This window comes from Daldinia loculata (assembly GCF_022478755.1).
Source record: "Daldinia loculata strain CBS 113971 unplaced genomic scaffold F4817scaffold_38, whole genome shotgun sequence".
NCBI lineage: Eukaryota > Fungi > Ascomycota > Sordariomycetes > Xylariales > Hypoxylaceae > Daldinia > Daldinia loculata.
The window spans coordinates 168,400-185,904 of NW_026054892.1; the positions used below are offsets into that span (position 1 = coordinate 168,400).

At 46.5% G+C, this 17,505-nt stretch overlaps 5 protein-coding genes across 5 annotated transcripts; 2 read left to right on the forward strand and 3 right to left on the reverse strand.

Moving 5' to 3' along the window:
- Positions 1 to 643: 643 nt before the first annotated feature.
- F4817DRAFT_170333 (uncharacterized protein) lies at positions 644 to 2,544 on the forward strand. The gene is made up of 2 exons (XM_049298199.1): positions 644 to 858; positions 1,076 to 2,544. Exon 2 carries the CDS (start codon positions 1,189 to 1,191, stop codon positions 2,335 to 2,337), a length of 1,149 nt encoding a protein of 382 aa, XP_049157322.1. The 5' UTR covers positions 644 to 858; positions 1,076 to 1,188; the 3' UTR covers positions 2,338 to 2,544.
- Positions 2,545 to 7,558: 5,014 nt separating this feature from the next.
- Positions 7,559 to 8,423, forward strand: F4817DRAFT_317641 (uncharacterized protein; the record flags this gene model as incomplete). The annotated part of the gene is made up of 3 exons (XM_049300829.1): positions 7,559 to 7,715; positions 7,878 to 8,255; positions 8,389 to 8,423. The coding sequence occupies 3 exons, from the start codon at positions 7,559 to 7,561 to the stop codon at positions 8,421 to 8,423; spliced, it is 570 nt and encodes a 189-aa protein (XP_049157323.1).
- A 448-nt stretch (positions 8,424 to 8,871) lies between these two features.
- Positions 8,872 to 9,987, reverse strand: F4817DRAFT_317642 (ferritin-like domain-containing protein; the record flags this gene model as incomplete). Its single annotated transcript, XM_049300830.1, has 1 exon — positions 8,872 to 9,987. One exon carries the CDS (start codon positions 9,985 to 9,987, stop codon positions 8,872 to 8,874), a length of 1,116 nt encoding a protein of 371 aa, XP_049157324.1.
- Positions 9,988 to 12,182: 2,195 nt separating this feature from the next.
- Positions 12,183 to 14,641, reverse strand: F4817DRAFT_170436 (uncharacterized protein). The gene is made up of 3 exons (XM_049298201.1): positions 14,393 to 14,641; positions 13,811 to 14,336; positions 12,183 to 13,639 (listed from the first exon to the last, which is right to left on the reverse strand). Exons 2-3 carry the CDS (start codon positions 14,225 to 14,227, stop codon positions 12,833 to 12,835), a joined length of 1,224 nt encoding a protein of 407 aa, XP_049157325.1. The 5' UTR covers positions 14,228 to 14,336; positions 14,393 to 14,641; the 3' UTR covers positions 12,183 to 12,832.
- Positions 14,640 to 16,911, reverse strand: F4817DRAFT_170441 (uncharacterized protein). Its single transcript, XM_049298202.1, has 2 exons — positions 15,523 to 16,911; positions 14,640 to 15,438 (listed from the first exon to the last, which is right to left on the reverse strand). Exons 1-2 carry the CDS (start codon positions 16,634 to 16,636, stop codon positions 15,125 to 15,127), a joined length of 1,428 nt encoding a protein of 475 aa, XP_049157326.1. The 5' UTR covers positions 16,637 to 16,911; the 3' UTR covers positions 14,640 to 15,124.
- Between the last annotated feature and the right edge of the window lie 594 nt (positions 16,912 to 17,505).

Consider the following 17,505-nt stretch of genomic DNA (forward strand, 5'->3'; position numbering starts at 1 on the left):
TTTGGTATCTAGAAATAGGATGACATTATGGCATCATGGTATCATGGTTGTAAAGGCGGGCGAAGCTGATCATATATCATATCAGTTAGGTAAATTGTTGGTAGATGCACGGCCAAAATAGCATACCTACCTCATTTATTGAAGAAAGCGTACGGTGGCTATGGCATCGGTTGTCCGATTGCTTTTCGGCCCAGCCTTCCGATTATTATTTCATAACCAGTCCTCCCCCCAAGTTTGCTAACGTAGATTTGATCCGTTTCAAGAGGTTCTTATTTTTCATTCAATTTTATATCTTGCATACAGCATTCTCCTAACCATCGTCTGTACGAAACGAACAAGACCTAACATCGTCGACTTGTGCAACTCACATTTACAGTGTTCGTCAAGTCATGTAAGTATTTAACGACCGCCAATACCTTATTCGAAGCACACGCCGCTACCTTAATTCCTATATTCACTTTGAAACAGCACACATTGGACCATTGAGATGTAGAGAAGGGTCGGGATGGTCCGCCAAGTGATTTCTCTTTTCGAATCGAGCCCTTCGATTTTCTTATTTAGGACTGGCCCTTATTGTCCATCGTATTCTTCTCGATATTACTGTATTAGTTACATCCTCTGCACACTTTCACTTCGATCCGTTTCTTCTTGATGAGAAAAGGATGGACTAGCTAGTCCTACAGTAGTTACGCACCTACCCATTCGTAACACCCCTCAACCCTGTCTAGGGTCTGAAGTCTCGAGAGTTACAACACCCGCTAAGACTGATGTTCCAGTGTTCCAGGTTTCCAGGTTCAGGGGAACATACCTATGTACATACATATTGTACCCCCCTGTCCCATGCCCCCTGTCTGTAAGGTACGTAGCTACGTTCCCCCCACCCTTCACTTATATCCCATGTAAACACGGAAAACGCAGTTGGAGAGGAAGGATATGTATGCCACCCACTGCCCAACTTCTTTTCTTTATGAATATCTTCATGCCTACAGCTCCCTCGAACCCCACGATGCACTTTCCATAACTGCCTTTTAAAGAAAAGAGCTGGCCTCAGCTTACATTCTTTACGGATCGACAGGTTCAGTTCCACCTTTTAACTCACCTATAGTTATTACATTACTATACTATATCGACGCCCAAGCGCTTCACCGCCGGCGGACCCATACCCCATATCCCATATATCTTAACAATATGACCACCATTATGTCTGTAGAACAGCCACACCCATCGAATGGGCTGGACGAGGTTCGGAAGTCAGTGGCTTCCAGAATATCCAAAGAATCCCGTGAGCAGTCGAGAAATAGCTTCGCATCATATTCGACCTGCGAAGAAGACCTGGCCGACGTGTTCACCGATATGGACGATGCGTGTATGATCGAGGAGGCTACGGTTTTGGATGCTCGGGAAGTTACTATTGCGACTCCTCCTAAGTTGCCAGAGAAGAGCGCACTCAGGACTTCAAGACTCTTGAGTACCCTACAACGGATTTCGACCGAACCGATCACCGACCCGCACGATGCCTACCTCTCTTCCGAGGAGGATGCCTCTTCGTCCGCAGACGACTTCTCCGACTACGAGTGCGACTCTAACAGCGACCAATCCGAGAAGTCCCCAGCGCGACGCAAGAGTCAGGAGGACACCGCTAGGGCCGTCTCGGTAATATATATCGGAAAGCCTTTTGTAGTAGACCTAGTGAGCGGTCGAAGATCAGTATCACCTATTCGAAGACCTCGAACAAGATCCTCCTCTCCTTCTATCCGCACAAGCTCGTTTGAAAGTCGGCCAGGTCCGTTACGGACAACTAGCTTCGCATCCACCATGGATATGTCCAGGGAGAGTCATTCCTTCCTCAGCCAGGACCCCTTCGCTACCAGCAACTACAAGCTCGAATCAGCATCGAAGGGACCGGTGCCAACTGACATTATCCCTCGAGCTAAGACTCCATTCCATCGTCTTCAAAGGTCGATGAATCTAGTTAGGAAGCGCAGCCGTCCAAATCTTAAGGACGCCGCCTCTAGAGATAGTATCCTTAGTTTGAGATCCATATCAACCTCAACTACGGATCTTCAACTTACATTAAATACGTTACGCACAGCCGGTGAGGAACAGCAGCAAGCTAGGAGACCCGAGCCAGTATCTGCTGCCCCCGCACGGCCTCAGACCCCCGTGACTTACAACGATATCATGATGTCGGCGCGGAGGGAATCAAACCCACGATTACTTACTAAACTACCTCCGTCGACACAACCTACGAGCCCAAGCCCAACAACGTTAAAGAGGGGCATATTAAGCGGCCTCAATATGAATCGGCGGCGGAGTTTACGGCTTAGCAAGCCGTGAAAACTCACGCTCTTTACCATCATAATTTCTTATTAATTTCATTAATCTCGGGGCATACAGCTAGTAGGCGTTATAGAGGCAACATGGAGTTAGGTTTGGGGGCGCATTATCACCACTGCAAGTTATAGGTGCATTGAGTTTGACAACGTTTATGGGAGAGTGTTAATTGTGATACCTTGGGATATGCCTGTTAATGAGCAACGGCCACGGTATAAGGGAAAAATTAGTAGCAATAAGCTAATGGGAGGATTACATGAGTTCATTGACGCTGCTATGGCGCTTACAATGGCTCTTAGATGAATGATACTACGTCACAACTCATTTTGATTTCACTATTGAGTTTCTTATTTCCATGGCTTCGGTGTGTGTGTGAAAGTGATATATGGCTTATCTGCGACATGGGGGATCCTATTGCTAGTTTCTATCAGTTTCGTCTGGAGTTGGTCTAAGCCTGAAAAATGTTTCAGTATAACAAGAGTCCCTAGTCTGTGATTGGCGAAACGAAACTTTGACGATACAGCCCATATCTTGGTTTTCAACACACCAAGTTTCACACTTGGCCTTACCGCATCTCCAATCGCGACTGTCAGATCGTAGAGCGCATCGCCCTCTTAGCTCCCTCGAGAATTTTTTTTTTATTCTCTTCTGCCGATAGCGGGCGGTGTAAGGAGTTGACACCATCGTCGTTACGAGCAAGACTTACACGTATGGACTGGCTTATACCTGCAAGGAACGAGACTAAGAAAATGTTGCAAACCAATCATAATTCTCCTCCACCACACCCCAGCCAACTCATAAACCTGATCTTGGTATCCAGCATATCGCTCGCCGTACTAGTTGTTCACCAACCTCCTTTGAGAGGCGCATATGAGGTATTGACATCAAAGACTTTATTTAGTAAGACTAACGGATACGGGAGAAGTATCACAGCCTGCTAACCGTCACTATCATATCACCAACGCCCAGCCAGACCTGCAAGCTGCAAGCTGCAAGCTGCCGCGTATGTAATACATAGGTAACCTAACTTTAACTCTGTATGTGTATGTGTATGCATCTCTATCTCTCCTTTTCCCCTTAAAAAACAAGATCCGTGTAAGCGAGAGTTTTTACCGCCCCGATGGGCAATGCGCCACCTTCGGAATGTGGTCACCGAGAGTCTTGCGGAAAAGTTCGTCCAAGCTAGAATATATTGATGCTGCGTGACCCCATCCTGCCAGTCCAGAACTGGCGACCGCCAATGCCCACCTTGACGTTCGCTGTGTATATGTGGTATGGTATGGCGGAGCGGGTGGGGGGCTATGAGGAAAAGTCACCGCTAATTCGACGAATGCGCGCATCACGACTTTTTGTAAGAGGAGGGGGGGTTCAATCTATGTACGTTATTCTCAGGTGCGGATATAATCGAGGCGTATGAATGAATGAATGAATCGGGCAGAACTAGATCTTTAAGGCGTCGAGAATATATCTAACCGGATCTACGGAATATTTACCTGTTGATTTTACTCGCAGTTTACTGCCTTAAGCACGTGTATGTACTTCGTAATCCAGAAGATGATGGGCTTCGTTGACCGGCCAGATGGCGCAGGGAATTAACGGGTACTTAGCTGTTATGTAACAGCAAACTTTCAAGTAGCACAACGCTACCGCACGCACGTATAACCTTAGATATATGCTACAGCCGTCCTTCTTACTTTGTACGTGTAGGTATGCATGAACATGACACGACAGCACGCCCGACAAAAAAAAGCAAAGGGCAGAATAGAATTCTCCTATTGCGACTTATGTAGTACATATGTATACCACATATACCATATATACATCTATAGATATAAGGATATACATACATCGATAATGCAACCCAACCCCAACGCAGCGGTTGCCCCCATCTCGCACAAGCGAATCACGATTCCAAAAAAAGCTAAACGCCCACGACACCTGCATAGAGACTTGAAGAATTTGGGGTCTGGTTCGCCGGCCTCTTACTCACGCACCACTAACAGAACATAGCATAGCAGATATGCAAGACCCTAACTAAACCCGGCTGGGCGATCAACCGCCAGCCATTCGTTCGCCAAGACACCAGAACGCTCTAAGATCTTAAACACCCGGACCAATTGCGTGCCGCGCATCGTATATATATCTATCTCACATATTTTATAGCACGGCACGTATTATATAGCATAGACGATATATAGCGTAAGGCGCATTAAGCTATGGAGGAAACCGTCCGATGTTGAAGACCTCGATATCGGAGAAAAGACAGGGCCTATTGTTTAGTTGGATGATTAACTAAGCTTTAACTGTAGATATATATGTACTTCGTACAATGAATGCATGTTAAAGTTGACCAAGCATCGCGCCCCGAGCAGCTGGACGGGCGCGTGGCTTGCCCCTGGATGAAACTGATCCCGAGGCGTATCAAACGAGCAGCCCAGAAGCTTGATTCTTGGTAACGGCATACCTGAAAACGCCCCTCCCCCTCCCCCTCTGACGAGTCGAGATCGAGCTTTGAGCAAAGTCGCAATAGAGGGGGAGGGGTTCTGCGGTGTCGCCCATCGAAACGCAGCTCTGTTCCAACTTCGCGCCGCTCTCTGTTTATCTAAGTGCTGTCGTTGATTCGTACGAAAAATCGGATGATTGAGGCGCTTAGATATAGTGAGTGCATATGGTTCAAGCCAACAAGTTAGTCACCCGTAGTATTCGGCCCCCGTGGCTGACGGCACATTAGCGTGGTATTTATTCAGTCATTCATTCGGGAGGCGAGTTACAAAGTGAGGGAGGCCGCGTCTTCCGATGTGCCCGCATAGACGGTGATCCCCACGCCCCGCGCGGATCCCGGTATCAGAGCTGTCGTATCTCATGCAGCGCCGAAGCAAAGCAAAGCCGTTATCCCATTCCGTCGGGTCACGTCACGTCATCACGAAGAAGAAGAAGAAGAAAAGAAAAGACGCAATACGACGTGATAAGACCCTCCCAGCACGAGGACGCAAGGTACGATCTGAAACTTGAGACGAAGAGATGCGATGTCGTCGTCGTTACCACCGCGCACAGACGGTGGATATCGCGAACCCTACCGTTTCGCCTCTCCCCTGCCGTGTTTCAGATGCCCTCGTCGCGCCGGCCTTGGCTTCTACCGGAGGATAATCGATCTGCTGGAGATTTCGGGCACGTGGTTATGGAGACGAGGTTACAGGATCGGTCTAGTTGTACGCTATTGTGTGGGTAGAGATGTGGTTTGGGGGTGTCCGGGTCACGCGATGCGGGAGCGGACCGTTGGACGGGTTCGCTTGTTGTGTTTGCGGGTATTCCGGGCCCGAGGCTGTTGCCGTTGCTGTTGCCGTTGCTGTTGGGGTCACTAGATACTTCGCCTGGAATTTTAAAACTTTCTATCGCCGACCCTGCTTCTTCTATATAGATATATCCGTACTCTATTTTAATTAAATATTAAATAGTTAGACATTAAACTCTACAGTTCGATCCACTTATATGGTCCCTTTTCGCCTAACGAACATATTAGCCATTTTAGTTCCAACGTTGAGACAAGAGATACGGGCGAGTCCCATGAGGCATGGATGCAAATACACCCCAAAAGCAATTAAAAAGGCATCTGTAAATTACGAGTGCGCTGTTGATACATAAATAGCCTTAACTTACTGCTCCCGATGTTGAATCCATAAGAGACCACTAACCCCTTTCCGAACGGTATAGGAGAAGTATACTAGCCCTTAGAAAGGAGCAACTAAGCTATATTTCAACCTCCTGTCATTGATAGCCACATGTCATAAGTTAAAACCTGAATGATCATAATTGCTACCTCTGTCGTATGCGTCTCGTCCTTGTCATTTGTGAGCATTGATATAGGACATTCCGTCCAAGCGACATTAGAAATTCAACTAAGATATACTGAGGTTGATAGTCATTTACATGCATAAATTACCTCGACTTCAAAGTAAGATGTAGTAAATGCTCCAACATGCGCAACAGCCCATCTATATCATAGGGTATAGTCACCTCTACACCAATTCCTCCTTTCTAGAGTCCTATCACACGCATAATACTACACTTCGGCGCTCTCTAATAGATATTAGGTGAATGACAAGATATATCCACAGTTCAAGAAACTACTCCACTGGCACGGCCCTTTTCTATAGTATCATAATAACCCTTTGACTTTCCACCAGTCCGAGAGCCAACGATAACACGTATCCTCAACACAGTTCAACAGCCACGACTACGAGAACTTTCTACCAAGCCACGCTCTATACCCGACATTTTCCCATCCAGAATAAGGCCTTATAAGTAAAAATGTCAGAGGAGGTCTTAAACAAATGGACAATGGCCAGGTTGGTACGGTCCTAGCGATATTTCTCCGCCACACCTAAGAACTACTACTACTACCGCATACCTATGCAATAAATAACCTTATACAATCCTTATGAAGTATCGCTAGGCCCTGGGGTTCGATTCCCTAGGTGGCCACATCAACTTTTTTATTTTTTATTTTTTTCGTTCTTTAGGCGCACCCAAGCGGTACAATGCTAATATATTATTAACCCAGCCTGTCCATCTTTCAATAGAAAACACGGGACTTTTTCTTTTTCTTGGTATATCTAAAAGGAAACCAAGTGGCTTGCTTTCATTTACTGGACTAACCGACGGCAAATGCGTTATGGAATCGTAATGATTTACAGGTATCGTTAGCGAAACAGAAATGGCATTATATTCTATAATAGGCGCTACACTCGTCGGCGCGACACTCGTCGGCGCGAAAACCCGTCGAAATTCGACATAAGATGAAAAGGTGTGCAGAATTCCAAAAAGCTTTTGAATCCATTAAATGCCTTATAAGATACCTTAGGTATTGTTATACTTGCGGACATCCAGAAAGATATTAAGGCGACTATTTCCACCGTATGCGTTGTGATCACAGAGTTTGACAAGCGAATGGCTGCCTACCCGTATTACTATATTAGCATATTATTAAGAGCGAAGCCAAATCTAGTTGTACGAGCCCAGGGGACAAGTAATTCGAGTGCGACATTGTGATATCTTCTAAATCGTTCCTGGGTAGGTACCTATAGGACTAAGACCGTATACAGGTGAAGTCATGATCTGTACATACACTCATAAATCTGTGCTAGACCTAGTATTTCCCCGTTTAGATATCGTTGTCGCCGCTAGGAACCCAAGAGAGGACAGTAGCTAACTTGTGATAGCTGTCATGGGCCTATCCCAGCCAATCGTGGTCGTAGGAGTTGTCATCGCACACCTTGAGTCCTTGACAGCCACTATCGTCACCGGAGTGAATATGAAAGAACCCAACCAGCGCGACTTCCTCCCAGACTACACGCTGCTATTCGACGGACGGATGCCTCAGAGTTTTTCTCCTTGAAAATTTTTCATGATCCCCTTGAGGAAGCAATGAATCATGCGGTAGCTACGATGATAGCACGGACCAAACATATGGGACGGGACAGACATCTAAATATCTATCTATATAAACATGTGTCCCCCCTAGCTTTCTTCTGAACTCTACTTAGATCACAGTTATCCGGTGCCTCTTCAGACTAGACTAGTCTACTCTGCCATCACGAACTACCCGCGTCAGTTTACCGACTACCAGTTACCACTCTACCGCTCTACCAACCAACGACCTCTCAGTACATCCAAGATGCTCCCTCAACTTTCCCTCCTAGCCCTTCTCCCCCTCGCCATCACAGCGACCCCCATCTCCGCGCCTCCCGCTGGAGTCACACCTACCCCTGGCGTCATGATCGACGAGATTCACGTCGACTGCCCGAACGACGCAGCCCAGCAGGCTTACAACCAGTGCTACAATGACAGCGCGCCCCAGAACTGCGGTGACAAGCCTGGTCCCGACAAGAAGATCTGCGATCAGCTGTGGCAGATCTGGTGCGGTAAGCTTTAGCCTTTTCCCCTTCCCTATTTTCCGCTTCTCTAGAACCCCCAACCCCTATATATCTACCTATACATACGCTGGTCCCCTCGCTCACTAGAAAATAAATAAACTAACATGATTCGACTTCATAGGACAAGGTGCCGGCTGCAATGTCACAGAGTCCTAAGCGCTACGAAAGTAATCAATACCCAGGGCCTTAAGATAGGGATCGGTTTTAGACTTAGAGACGGGCATGGTCACATTCAGGGGCTTATCTGCCTACTAAGAATGAACGTCGGAGGACCAAGTACGGGGATACAAGCAGAAGAGAGGATGGTTGATTTGATTTGGGGAGGAAGATATAAACGGCTACCGTAACGTCTGCTAAGTGAAAAGAACCCCGGGTTGATATTTAATTATCCGGCAGTCTAAAGTATGTTGTGCCTGTGATTCAAACTTCATGTCGCGATTGGATAAGAGGTAGTGATGATATTTGGACAAGGTGATTAAAAATTGACATTACTAAAGTGTAGCTCTAAACCATTATTTAAACCATCCGCCTGTATGTATTGGCAAAGCCGACTATCCAATTCATATACCACTATATACCCCCACAATAATATCGTATATCTTATTTACAGAAGCTTCGTAGCAAGCGCGGCTGGCTGCTCCAGGATGATACCCGGTCCAGCAATGACGTTCTCCTTGGTCGGAGCACCGGGAGCATCAGCGACTACGGCGGCGATGACGCCCTTGGTCTCGAATTGCTCGGGAATGGTAACGCGGATCTCTTCCTCGGGCCAGCACGATGTGTCAATGGGCACGCTGATGTTAGCAAGGCCGTGGAAGAAGACAGCGTAGTACTCCTTGTCGCTGTCGAACTTAGGCTGGTTAGTCGGGTCGGTGAAGCTGAGCCCGATGTTGGAGCCAGGCGTTAACGACTTGGTGCCTTTAGCAGCGCTGAGAGCAGGCAGCTTCTGGCGCGGCGAGGGGTACTCGGGGTTCTCCGAGGGGCAGCTACCGGGCACGATGAAGGCGTTGGTAGTATCGAGGATCTGGTTGGCGTAGGGGAATACGGTGTCAGATGGGCCGCCGAAGGGGTTGGTCTTCCAGATCTCTATCAAACTCCAGACTTCGTGACGCGTCTCGGTTTCAGCGATCGAAAGCATAGCAGCCTGCGACGAGGGGAGCTTGGCATCCCGCACCAGTCCGGTCAAGAAAGCCATGCTGGAGACCTCGAGGACGGTGACGAGGGCTAGGAATGAGGTAGGATCGTAGAAGGGGAACTGGTGCTCGCACGCGCCGGGCTTAACCGAGGTGGCAGAGATCTGGTTCTGGAAGATGCGCAGATGGCCGGCTTCGTTATTCCGGATCTCTTGGATTCGCTTGTATGTGGTGTTGGGCATGGCAGCCTTGATGAACGCCGTCTCGTTGAAGGCTTCGACAGCTTGCTGGTAGAAGTCGAAGATGACCCATTCTGCAGAGAGCAAGTTCTGCCAGACTACATCATCCTCACCAGGCGGTCCGGCCTTAGTCGGCAGGACGGCATCTCTCAAGTTTCCAGGGAAAGGTGCCTCGACGCCATAGTACGTGCTGAAGATCGGGCTCTGACCAGGAACTGGGCCATAGCTCGGGTCGGAGAGCTTCTGAGTATCGGCAAAAGAGCCCCTCTTCCCTATGATAGGCTTCGCAGTAGTGACAGAAACGAGAGGGCTCAAAAGGCACAGCTGGAGAAGAGATCGGATCGCCATGGTGAAAGTTGCCAGGTGAGAAGTCTTGAGGAATGAAGAGACGACTTTGCCAGATTCTCGAAATTCTCGAAATTCTCTTGTTGATCAGTCCTAACCGGGACAGGCGGCCTGTTTATATTGTGCTGCATATCCTACTGGCAGGTTCGTATCGGTGACCTCCAATAGCGCATTCGCAAGAAACGCCACGAAATTTCCCAACGGATGTTATGTCGTACATCGAAATTTCGCTTGATAATATCATGACGGGGTATATTCGTGATATGGACTAGACCTTGCAGACTTTGCAGTAAACAAAACCTGATCAAGACATGCATGAGAGAACAAAGCCAATCAATTGCAATGATGGCGTTCTGAAACTAGCGGCTCATGACTTGAATGCTCCGGCTTAGCGAGGTAAACATCCGTAAAGCTAGGAAGTCTAAGGTACCTAAATATTGAGACAGGTTGGTAGTACAATAGGGGACTCGTAAAGGACGTTTATGAATATATGATGCGATAAATATAATACTATGTAAAGCAGCGCCCAGGTGACCTGGTGCGTCCCGGTAGGCTGGGAACCCGAGAAACCATCCCCCCTTGCTGGCTATAAATCCCACGGCGGATCAGATACCCGGGTAACGTACCCAACCTACCTAGGTACCTGATTAGATACCTAGAGGTAAGTATAATGACGGCACAACAAGCAAGAGAAAGTAAAGTGACAGCTTCCTTGGTATAGCAACAAAACAAATTCCTGAATAGGATGTGTGCGCCAAGAAAGCGGCTCTGGTAACTAGCGAGATCTAGCGTTACGTTATATCTGAAGCCAGCGGAGACTAGATCGCAAGGTGGGCTGTCACCTGTGTGGTTACCGGAAATCTTCGAGGCGGGAGGGCCGTATTCATCCGGGAACCGAAAAGTGAAAACTGATAAAAGAAGTGGGAGCGAGCGGACACTATGGGCGGAATAGATTTGTCTAGTTATGGTGGACGGTTAGGACATTTGTGCCAAAATTAAGAAAATGGGTCGGGACTTTCCAAAAAGGGTAATATAGCAGGTGCACAGTATACTATGCAGGATATATATAAAGTAAAATATATTTTTTTTTTATTATTTTATATTAAATAAGTATAATTTGGCTAATTAGATTAAAAGATTTGATTGTTAATTTAAATTTTTAATTATTTTATATATATAATATATTTAAATAATTTTTTAAAAATAATAATTTAAACGTTATAATTAATATTATTTTATAACTTTAATTAATGCGAAAATAATAATTTAAATTGCATTTAAATTGGCTTTTTAACTATTATATTATAGTAAAATTAAATAGCGTTTATTTGGAAAGGCAAGTATATGATATTTTAATACGTGATACTTTTTAAAAGCATTTTTAATAAAATTATTCCAAATAAACTCTAAATACTTTAATAACAATATAATATTTAATATACATCGTATTAACATGTAATTTAGTCCATTATTTTCGCATTAATTAAAACTATAAAATGATACCAATTATAACGTTTAAATTGTTATATTCGAAAAATTATTTAAATATATTATGTGTATAAAGTAATTAAAAATTAAATTAATAATAAAATTTTTTAATGAGGATGGTTTGGATAATAAGGCTTGTATAGTTATATATATATAATTATATAACTTTTTAATATTTTTACCAATTTTAATTTAAATTATATGTAACTAAAGCTATAATTTTTGTTATTTTTTAATTGAAATAATATTGTTTTTTAAAAAAAACTTAAATAAATATTCGTTAAGTTATTATAGTATAAGTTAAAAAAAATGTATGTATTATTTTGTAAATTGTATATATAGGGTAAATAGTTGAGTTTATACTGTACCTTTAGCGTTATTATTACCGTATTAGACATAATGCCACCGACTTTTTCGATTTTGGCATAAATGTCCTAACCGTCCACTATACTAGTGGCTAGGTTAAGACATTCATATAACAATAACGCCTTCTTTACTCGGGCGCGTTGTTCCATTGATCAATTTCATCAGCTGTTGATTCAGGTGAGGAAAATAACTTTGCTGCCATTGGCTTGGCGGAAAATATAGCGTCTTTGTTTACTATGACCTAACATTTACAGCAGTGATCGACGCTGCTTAAACAGCTGGTATATTTACCTAGGTTAGTACGCTGTATTTATGTTAAGAAGTCGCAAGATAACTCGATGATTCATATATCCCTTGATAGGGGTGTATCTATAAGAACAGGTACTTAAAATTCACTTTATACCTAGTTTTCTTTAGTACTGGTTACATGTAGTAGCGTGGAAAGATGATATCCTTTAGTCTTTCTCAGTGATACTAACTTATAAGTTCTATCGGCTTATACAATTAACATCACTACCATAGTAGATACCTACCTAAGATAGAAACATAACAGCTTCTTTTCCCATATAGTTTTTGTATTAGTGTATCCCCAGCAGCCACGGGTCTAGAAGGCAATTCTCGTTTCCGCTGGGTATTACGATTTCATTTATGACCGTCAATTGAACATATAACCAAAGACTTTAAAATTCTAATATCTATAAGTCTCCGTACTTAGTGTTTGCTCCCAAGGTTCTGAGAACCTGTCTATGTAAGACCTACCCACCAAACCACCATCAGTATTTCACTTGTACGACTTCAGTGGCCCTAGATGCCCTCCCAACATGTTTTAATAACCTCACCAAAGGAAAGCTCACACGAAATGTAATTCTTCAAAGTAACTTATCGTAAAAGTAAGTAATAAACCGAAAACACCGCCCAAGGCACGGCGAGAAAAGAGGGTATCTCATTAGGTCTCAAGCAATACATCCAAACCCAACATCGCAAACAAACAACCTCAATAACCCTCAAAGAACTTCCTAATAATCTCCGCCGACCCCCTCGCCAACTCCCTCACCTCCTCCGGTAACTCCTCATTCTCCCCCTCCTGCTGCAATCTCCTCCGCCAGAAATCCCACCTCGCCGTACAACGCCTCATCTCCCCCGCACCCTTCTTATGCCCATACCACGGCAACTTATTCTCCCGCGCCCCCAAATCACCAACCTTCAAATCCGGCGAGACCCCCTCGTCCGCGCGCAGATTCCACATATACCGCCCCGCGATCTGGAGCCAGACGCACGCCACGGTGATCTTGACCGTCGCCTGCGTGATCGCCGGCGCCTTGACGTGCAGCCCCTCGCTCCGCGGCGCGTTCTCCACGGCCTCGCCGACCGCCCAGTCGCCGTACAGCGCAAACGTGCCGCTCGTGCCGCTGGCGACCAGGCGCGCGACGAACGCGTTGACGTTCGTCCACGCGTGTTGCTCCGGGACCGTCCAGCCCGCGCCGCAGCCGCAGCAGTCGTTCCAGGCCTCGCGCGCGCTGGGGCCCAGCATGCTGAGCGTGCTCCAGAGGGTGCCGCTTTCCCAGATCCAGTTCCGTTTTAGGGGGATGGTCATGGGGGAGGGTGCGGGTGGGTCGGGACGCTGTTTGAGGGCTTGGACGAGCGCGAGGAGGCGCTCTTGTTGGATGGTGTCGGTCCAGGGGATGCGCTTGGCTGCGTGCAGGATCCCGTACCAGAGGGACCAGAGGTGGCCTTCTGTGCTGTCGATGTCGGTTTCGTTGGCGGGGAGGGAGGGTTCGGGCCAGTCTTCTTCGGGACCCCACTGTGAGAGGGGAGGTTAGTATGTATTTCCTTGAGGGTGGCCCCTTTATAGTCTCGATATGATAGAGGTGGTTTGGCGTGACATCTTTCTGCCTCTCCCAAGTTCCTACTTAACTACTAGGTATCTACAGGGTATCTAAGGTAACGCAAGGAAGCACTCAGAGCAACTTACCAGCTCAAGCGCCTTCTCTGGGTTACCAAACGACCTCTGATTCCGCGCCGTCATCTCCGCATAGTAGTACGCCCTGCCATAATCTGCCGTCGAAAACGCCTTCTCGATAGGTGCAGCCAGCTTAGTAACAGCAGTCTCGGTATCGATGTCGCCGGCAAGAAAAGCGTCAATGGTCTCAGTCGAGCCGCTGAACCAATTCCGTAGCTCGGCGATAGCGTCGATTTTGGCCGGCTCGTCGAGCGTGTCGTCTTGCACGATTGCCTCTACCTTCTCTTCCACTTTTAAAGCGTGGATTTCGTACGGGTGGAGGATTTCAGGGCCGTCGAAGAGGGGACTTTCCTCTGGCGAGGGGAAGAGAGCGCCCTCTTCATCTTCCTCTAGCCATGCCCCCTCTGACTTTTTGTCTTTCTCTGCCATATTGAAGAGCGAATATGAAAAGTGGTAAGTTGAAAGATATGAGACAGATTGACTTCGGAGACTGATTTAAGCCGACTGTTAATAATGCCCGGTTTATGACAATCTATATCTAGACACTTTAACTCATATATACTTGAGTTCGTATTTTAGCATTCTACCAAATACCTCTCATGTAGTAATAATACCGGATGACTCAATCGGCGTCATCCCTACGTCTATTGCGCCTCGCGGCGAGCGCTGGGCAGATGCTTAGCCAGCTGCGTGGAGGGCGATCTGCAGTTTTTGACTGGTAAGAAATTCAACTATTACATAGGCCCCCCTCTCGCGACAGGGGCCGTGAATGGTCAAGACCAGTCCTATCTAAAGATCGCTCGTTCGTGTTTCTACAACAATCTCAATAAGACGTAAATTAGATATTTCCGGAACTAAAGGTCCCCTAATCGTACCTAACTCCAATCATGCCTAGAGTCTAGAGTTAACGAGTTGCCTATATAGGCACTAATATACCCTACACCAGCCATCAGACCACGACGATGAGTATTAGATACTAATCGCTAAAGTATCACAATTGTCTTTCTCATAAATCTGCTCACTATTTATCCGTTACCGGCATATGCGTGTTTCCTTGTTTCCAAAGTCAAGTGGTATAAAAGAGACTTAGTTAAGCTATAAATACGTGCTTTTTCCTTGTTACTATACAAGACTTTGGGCTATTGAAACACCTTTTTCCTTGATTAAACTAACATTGACCCTAAGCAGGTTCTTATATAATTACAAGCATAGATTAATTAGGGGCTAATCAGCGTAATTCTATCAGCGCCGTACATTGGTTAAGATATATAACGGGGTATAATATGATAGACACCAAGTAGCCTTCTATCCGTACGCAAGCGACATTCATGGATAAACCCTACCAACATACTTGAAACTAAAGAGATCCTCGGGGTCCGGTTCATACTGCAAGACCTCATCATTAGATATGCCGTAGAACATCGCCTCCTCGGTCGCCGAGATCGCAGTGAAGTTCACCGACGACGGCCCCCCGTTGAAATTGAAGCTCTGTATAGACTCGAAGTGGGTGCCGGACCACCACATACCCGAAACAGTGCCGTTGGGGAGCAACGCAAGAAACATCGGCAGACTGAAATCGTCTAGGAGCGTAATGGCGAACTGGAGGCTTGGTTGGGGTGTTGGTATGTCGTCGATCAAGTCTAGGTCTTGTTCCGTGTTAGCAACTAGACAATATCCCCGGATGCCTAATGACTTGGCAAAGTCGTCTTCGAGGAAAAACTTACTGGGATCCCAAGTCTCTATATATATAGTCTGCTGCATGATGCCAGTTTCTGCTGAGTGGAGAGCCTCCGATACAAGATTCAACCGAACAATCTCTATTTTGTCGTGTGCGTCTAGTTGGGGAATCAAGCCCAAGCTAGAATTCTCCGCAACAGATCTTGCCTGGACCGCCATGGTCGGGTTCTGCCAGTCGGTCGAGTTGGCGATGTTTATATCACCTCCAGGCGTCTGGTAAGCCACGGCCCAGTTTCCCCAGCCGTTCGGGCAGTTATCAGACCAACAACGTTGCCACGCGGCAGCCAGCTGAGAGCCGTGGTGTGTTTCTACGACACCGCTACCATTTGAATCGTATCCCCAGCCGTTCGGCGATGTCTTGGCATGCCTCAGCATAAGAGTACTGATATAGTTGGTGGGAGTTATGAACCAGACATGCACTTGATCCTTGCCGTTATAATCGCATGATATACTTGTCAGAGGTGTACCGGCTATGGGATTTAGTGGCGTCGCGTGGCCTTCCATAATTCTCGTGATGTTGCTCGTTTCCCAGGTCTTATTCTGCGAATCCCACCTCCGTGCGATAATAGCGCTGGACGTGTCCTGAAAGAAGATTGTCCGGTACGTGTTGCCGTCGGTCCCCGTCATATTCGACGACGCTAGCTTCGATATACCGAGTACATTGACATTAGGACTTTGCGACGGGTTGCCATCTGTGTTTGTGACATTACTAGAACCTGGCCGCGGACCGTCTGATTCTGAGCCGTCTGAGTGTTTAGTTTTAGTAGTAGAGTGGTTTTTGCGTGATAGGCCACCTGCGACTCCTCCAGCAATGGCACCGATCACCACTAGCAGTCCGACGGCGAGAATAATATAGAACGTACGTTTTGGTAGACCACAGATTTTGGCTGGCGTAGTCGTAGTACTGGGATGATCCTCTTTCTGGTGGTTGACGACTTCAGGAAAATAACCACCAGCTCCCTCGGCCTCAAAAGGAGCCACTTGGGGGGTTATATTATTAGGATGAGTAACGACCTCTTTATTTGTGTTGCCATAGCTATAGCCGTGCGGTCCATAGTTCTCAGCATCACAAACCTCTAGCGTGCTGTAAGGTAATGACATGGCGATAGGTGAGCTTCATTCCAAATCTCGACTTGTACGGCAAAGATTCCATGTGAGGAGCAAAGGCGACCGTGAAACCACTTTCGTGAGCCCTACTGTCGGGCCGTTGTCAACACAACACCAAACCAATTATAGCATGTCTGCGCTACGAAAAGGTATAGTGTCTCTTGTGCTTGTGCTAAACCAATCGTAGACGCTGATGCGAATATAGTAGTCCCGGTGTCACCACAGTTCTACCCAGCCCGCGGCGTGACGCCGGGTGGTGGTCTTGGCAAGGCGTAGAGGATGAATGTAAAAGGGGGAAGACTGAGTACATGGCGTTCAGCCACCTAAATATCTGAATCTCCGGTGAGGGGAGAATGAGACATGACCGGTCGTATACGGAAATGGAACGACGTTAAGTGGCGTCTATGAGCCTGTCTATATGTAGGTATCCCGGTTACCGGGAACAAATGGGATGTGCCTGAGCCACACTATTTGTGTAGTGTGATGAGGTTGACGGTTGACACTTAGAATAAACCCTGAATACGCTGGTATCTCCCCCAGTCAACTATTTGAGTCCTAGTAATTTTATATTGGCCTTCTCCCTGCTGGGCTGGCCTAGATCTTGAGAAGCCTTGTTTATCGTATGGCTGGCTCCCTGGAGGCTGGCAGATCTTCTCTTAGCATATACTAAAAACAACGTAATACCCTCGTGCCTATTCCGTAAACTCCGTAGAAATCGTCTTCTCATTCTCGCAGCAAATTAGACTCGTAGCGATTTTGGTTTACTATCAATCGTATTACTGCTATTATGCATATTGTTCGTTTCTCTTTCGACTCGAAGCGCCAACCCGGATTATGCGACACGAAAGGGTACAATGTTGAGG

Excerpts from the sequence above, each read along its gene's own strand:
- F4817DRAFT_170333 (XM_049298199.1), top strand. The coding sequence starts at position 1,189 with ATGACCACCATTATGTCTGTAGAACAGCCACACCCATCGAATGGGCTG.
- F4817DRAFT_170436 (XM_049298201.1), bottom strand. The coding sequence starts at position 14,227 with ATGGCAGAGAAAGACAAAAAGTCAGAGGGGGCATGGCTAGAGGAAGAT. Across the intron at positions 13,640-13,810 it reads CAGAGAAGGCGCTTGAGCTG|TGGGGTCCCGAAGAAGACTG; the intron begins GTAAGTTGCTCT and ends CCCCTCTCACAG.
- F4817DRAFT_170441 (XM_049298202.1), bottom strand. The coding sequence starts at position 16,636 with ATGTCATTACCTTACAGCACGCTAGAGGTTTGTGATGCTGAGAACTAT. Across the intron at positions 15,439-15,522 it reads TATAGAGACTTGGGATCCCA|ACTTGATCGACGACATACCA; the intron begins GTAAGTTTTTCC and ends AACAAGACCTAG.